Consider the following 6000-nt stretch of genomic DNA (forward strand, 5'->3'; position numbering starts at 1 on the left):
TTAACATTTATCACTTTTTAAAAAAAATTAAATAATGTACAACGTTACAATCGTGCACGTTAAGCTGACACACGCTTTGTTGTATGCGTTTCATACGCGCAGTCAAATTGTCACTTTCCTATATTTACACTGTTCGATTTTTCATATTCCCCCAAACATTTGATATTTGAACCAATAAATGGTCCCTGTAAATGAAATAAAGATATATTTTGCAAGCTTTTTGGAACAAGATATTCCATCGCAAAATCAAACATCAGCTGTTAAGCACTTTAAATACACTATGGTATACAATGCTCGTGACCTTTTAATTGTGGTTTAGATTTAGCTCTGTCTTCTCGCGGCCCGTGTGACCAGTAAAAAGCAGAAACACTTCCACATGAATGCGTATCAGTTTATCCGACGAATCTCATCCAGAAGATGACTAATATGAAGACGAAGAAATGGACAATTGTTTTGAGCGTTTTTGGCGCGTTTTTCAGATTTTGTAACGCTGGAGCTAAAGGAACAGTGTCCTATGGTATGTTGGTTTTTTTTTTCTAATGATATTAAGATACAGTACAACTAATTATTGTTCCAATGAAAAAAAAAACGCTTATATTTATGCATACTCATGACCAAATTTCCAGCGTCTTTGATCTGAAAGGGAGGAGGGTAGATATATAACTTGTTATAGAAATCAGCGTAATTAATGACTTTCTATTGTATAGAATTCCTATTGTATAATTTACCATGAAATTAAAGCTTAAATAAAATTGATCCTCTATGAATGATTATACAAGTCTATACCCTACATATAACAACTTGTGATTATAAACAAAGGAGAACAGACAGCGTCATATATTTTCTAGATAAATGAAAAAAAAAAACAATTATGAAATTTAATCATTTAATAACATGCTACACTATATCGTATTTAAAACTTTTGATCTAGAGTTAATTTTTGTTTGAACACTCGACTTGAAACATGTGACTTCTATCGCATGTTCTTAAAAAATGTAGTTTATGCGAATTATATACCTGTGTTTAAGCACACATTCGACAGTTTTTCCTTTACGAATATCTATTTAAAATCACAGGTGCTTGAGGACAGGATCGACCCCCCCCCCCCCCCCCGCCACAATATATAGACCCCCGGGACTTTATTTTTTTTTATTATTAAATTATCCTTTTATGACACATTTCTAATATAATTTATTCATCCATTGCCCAAAATTACATAAAACAAACATTTTTTGAAAAAAATCAGACCCTCTGTACATATAATACTTGTATTATATGTAGAGGGTCTGATTTTTTAAAAAATATTTGTTTTTGGTAATTTTGGGCAATGAATGTATAAATTAGATTAGAAATATGTCATAAAAAGATAATTTAATAATAAAAAAAAAAATAAAGTCTATAATATGGGGGGGGGGGGGGGGGGGGGGGGGGGGGGTCGATCCTGTCCTCAAGCACATGTGTTTAAAATAGGAATTAATTTTAAACCGCTAATTTCATTGGTATTGCGCTATTATGTTTAATTCAGTAGTAATAATATATCTTAATTTTTCTTTGCAATCGCTTTTCTCGCTATCTTGTGGTAGAAGAGATATATAATAGTAATCGAGTTTATACGCACGCCTGTGATCTCGAATTTAAAGTTTTTAGCTCACCTGAACAGAAGATTGAAGTGTAGAACCACTAAGCCAAAATCTATAAATTTTGCATAAATCGTCTTTACATACAGGGAATTATTAATTTCCAAAATAATGTTCTTGGTCCTTTGTAAAAGGGAGATACAGTAAAAATTTGGCGCGTGTTTTAAAATAATATTCATGTTAAGAACCACTGCACCATAAATGCCAATATTTACACCAACGCTTGCGAAGATTCGAAATTGGTAAAAAAAAAATAATTACCCCGAATTTAAACTATGTCCTAAAGATAAATGTATGTTAAAATTTTAATGTAGAAATATTACAAGTATGCCAGCACCCTCAAGTAGTGCAGTAGTGTATAGATTCGCCGGACCAACACGTGGGCCCCATGAGAAGTTCAAAGTTTAACAGAAAGATATACATTGGGGGATAGTTAAAAAGTCTCCAGAAACGACAGTGCTACAATTTGTGGAAAAAAACTATGTAAGCATCCTAAGACACATGTAGTGAAGAATTGTTAAAGTCGTGACCCTCAGGCCAATACCGGGGCCCTGAGGAGTTCAAAGATGAACACAGAAACGTATTATGGAAAATGTTTATAAATCCTCCTTTGAAGAGCTACAATGTTACAACTTCAACTACAAACTTCAAACTTGTGACCCACGGGCTAATATTAAGGCCCCAAGAGAGGTTCAAATTTCAAAATTCAAATTATAGGTAAAATGTTTTAAAATCTTCTTCTCAATAACTACAATGTGTACGAACATTCCACAAGCATCCTTAGATAGTGTAGATTCTACATTCTTAAAACCGTGACCCTCAGACCAATACTGGGGCCCCAAGAGGGTTTCAAATGTTCAAAATATTTATGTTTATAGGAAACATTTTCAAAAGTCCTTCTCAAGAAATCAATGCCACGTTTACTTATCTTGCTACGTTAGCATCCTCATAGGGTCTATAATTTTTTGAAGTTGATATGACAGTTTGTTTTTTTTTAAATCTTTATTACGTTCATGCCTATGATATGAAGATTTGTCAGTTGATGCATATTAGGATAGTAATAGTTAAAAAGTAGGCTTTTTGTCTATTGCTTTATGTTCTGTCATAATCTTGGAACATAAGAGGACATTTTTGCAATATTCTAAAATTTCGAAATAGAAAGATATACAAAAAATGTTGTGTGGGTGAGCGATGTGGCCCATGCGCCTCTTGTTTTTCTCTCTATCAGCCGACGACTGCCCCCAAGGTTGGGCTCCTGCCCCTATTTCTGTACAGAACGAGATTTGCTACAAAAAACTCAACGACACCTCTAAATACAATAATGGCGCAAAATTGTGTTTGGAAGAAGACCCCAGAGCAACCATGGCGATGCCCAAAACAGACCAAGAAATTAAAGCAGTGGCAACAAAGTGAGTTTTTTTTATGCTGTTAGAATATTCTTTCTTCAAAATTAAATAAATGTTGAACAAAAATCAAAAACAGAAACCCAAAAATAGAGAAAAAGAAAAAGTAGCAATTAACAAAAAAATCCACACTTTAATTTTTAAATACGTTTTTTTAGAAACTTTAACAAAATCTGACATTTTGGTGATTCCCAAATTCCCTGATTAATAATAAACCTCACACAATTCGTCAGAGTTTTAGAAGGAGAGTACGCGTGGATAGGACTGAACGATCGTGATGATGAAGGGATCTTTCTATTTAATGACGGCGACCCCTTAGTCCTCAGTGACTACAGAAACAACCCATGGAACTCAGGTAGGTGGGCCCTGGTACACAGGTAGGTAGGCTCTAATACACAGTAAGGTGGGCTCTGGTACACTGGTAGGTTGGCTCTAGCACATGGGTAGGTGTGGGCTTTAGAACAAAGGTAGGTTTGCTCTGGTACACGTGTAAATGGGTTCTAGTACATGCATACGAAGATGGGCTCTAATACACAGTTAGGTGAGCTCTGGTACACTGGTATTTGGACCCTGGTACACAGGTAGGTGGGTTCTGGTACACAGGTAGGTGTGCTCTGGTACACAGATAGGTGGGACCTGGTACACAGGTAAGTGGGCTCTAGTACACAGATAGGTGGGCCCTGGTACACAGGTAAGTGGGCTCTAGTACACAGATAGGTGGGCCATTGTACACAGGTAAGTGGGCTCTAGTACACAGGTAGGTGGGTTCTGGTACACAGATGGGTGGGCCCTGGTGCACAATCAGGTGGGCTCTGGTACACAGGTAGATGGGCCCTGGTACACAGGTATGTGGGCCCTAGTAAACAGGTAGGTGGGCTCTGGTACACAGGTAGGTGGGTTCTGGTACACAGTTGGGTGGGCCCTGGTGCACAATCAGGTAGGCACTAGTAAACAGATAGGTGGGCTTTGGTACATAGGTTGGTGGGCTCTGGTACACAGGTAAGTGGGCTCTGGTACACAGAGTTATAGGTGGGCCCTGGTACACAAGTAGGTGGCACATGTTATTATATTTTTTCCTTTTATGATTTGTTATTGAAGCACAGGGATCGAATAATTTATGAAATGAAACCGCAGAGCTGTTTATTGAAAAGGCATACACTATCCAAGACCATTTTATGTCATATAAAACTAATGAATATTGAAATCATTCGTTATTATTTTTAATTTTGGCTACTTAATTTATTATAAAAAGAACAAAATAACGCCGAGCGCCGTGTGAGATACCTGTACCGGTACTTATTGTTGTTGGTCAAGATGTCTATGATGTCTTTTTTTTTTACGTATGATCAAGTTTATACATGTAAATGTTTTATCCATGCCCCTCAGGTGGTATCTATAAAATTCGGTCAGCGACCAACATCAGACAGGGTTTGTACCAGTTGAGCCATTTAGCTTCATGCTGTTTAGCTAACATATTAAAGTAAAAAAGTACTTATTGTATTCAATTAATTTGATATGAAAACATGCGAATGAATGATTTTTTTTATCATCTCCCAAATTATTTTTATTTCTTTAAATTGATATATAAATAAAAACCCAATCAAACAAAACCAAAAAAGATATATTTTTGAAAATAACTTAGTATTATTTTCCCCTTATTTCCTGATAAAATTGACCGTTGTTCATATCTCATTTTACGCGCACCTATTACGTATATACACATTCCAAAATAAAGCCTATATTCAAGCAGCTTCTGTGTCACTGTTTATTCAACTACCAAGTATACTGTATGTTTGATTTTAGTGAAATCCTATTTTATCTATAAGGGGCTAGTACAGTTTCTCATTTTCAATATTACTATTAATATTTCATTCCTTTTAAGGTAAATTTAGGAACAATTATGTTTGCTGCGAGAAAAAGAGGGGGGGGGGGGGGCTATGTGTCTAATGGTTAGGTCTGACTTTGCAAAAAGGACTAAGCCCCCCTAACCCTCCCCCCCCCCCCCCCCCCCCCCCCGGTTTCGACGCCTATGTACATTTTGTGTTTTTTAATTGTCTAATTTTGATTAAGCAGCTTAATTATCTCATATTTTCATTCGATGTTTAAAATTTGTTCTTCCCAGGAAGTCCGGTTTCCGACACCAATGTAAACTGTGTGAAGGTATGGTACCAAAAGGAGAGGTCCTATAAATTCATTGACGAGGACTGCAGTGTCAAGCTGAATATCGTATGCCAGATTGATCTGTTTGATGCTTGTAAGTCAACGGCGTTACCGGGGATGGTCAATTTCCATTTTTTTAAAAATCGGATTTGATATAAGATTCATGTCTCTTTGACCACCCCCACCCCCCCCCCCCCAAAAAAAAAAAGAAAAGAAAAAAAAGAACAAAGAAAATGACCCCGCCTCAAGAAGAAAGGAAGAAAGAAATTTAAGGAAAACAACACCAACAGCACATGCAATTAAATAGTCCGTTACAAGAAAGAATAATTGTCCTTTTTCTAGAAATACTCTAAAAATTACAAGCAGTCATAGTACAACGCCAATTTATCTTTTTAGAGTAATTATTTATAAGCAATACGTGTATGCCAGTAATTATCTGATTATGCGTCTTATCAACAGAAATCATGACTATTGTCTTTCCTATTATTTCAGCTTCTTTCTCGTCCAACGCTGAGACGACTCCTAGCGAGTATTTCTCTAGTGCGTCTACACCTGTAGCAAGCTGTTGTATTTGTCATGACAACGAGACGCCCGTCGTAACCAGCATCGATGACATCAAAGAACAACTGCTGATCGACAAAACGACGTTGTCGTCATTCAAGCGGAGCAAAACGTCAGCCGAGGATATCCGGATATCGTCACGGTATATTGGACTTGCCGGTTCAGTGGTCATCGCGTCGGTCCTTGGGCTTATCGTTTCATTGGATGCGTTCAAATTCCTAAAAATGTGTAGATGACTA

The 6000-nt window shown here is 36.7% G+C and overlaps 1 protein-coding gene across 1 annotated transcript; it reads left to right on the forward strand.

Moving 5' to 3' along the window:
• The first annotated feature begins 294 nt into the window (after positions 1-294).
• On the forward strand, positions 295-6000 carry LOC128182339 (uncharacterized). The gene is made up of 5 exons (XM_052850936.1): positions 295-517; positions 2866-3046; positions 3274-3395; positions 5163-5294; positions 5693-6000. Exons 1-5 carry the CDS (start codon positions 418-420, stop codon positions 5995-5997), a joined length of 840 nt encoding a protein of 279 aa, XP_052706896.1. The 5' UTR covers positions 295-417; the 3' UTR covers positions 5998-6000.

The sequence above is a fragment of the Crassostrea angulata genome, chromosome 4 (assembly GCF_025612915.1).
Source record: "Crassostrea angulata isolate pt1a10 chromosome 4, ASM2561291v2, whole genome shotgun sequence".
Lineage (NCBI taxonomy): Eukaryota > Metazoa > Mollusca > Bivalvia > Ostreida > Ostreidae > Magallana > Magallana angulata.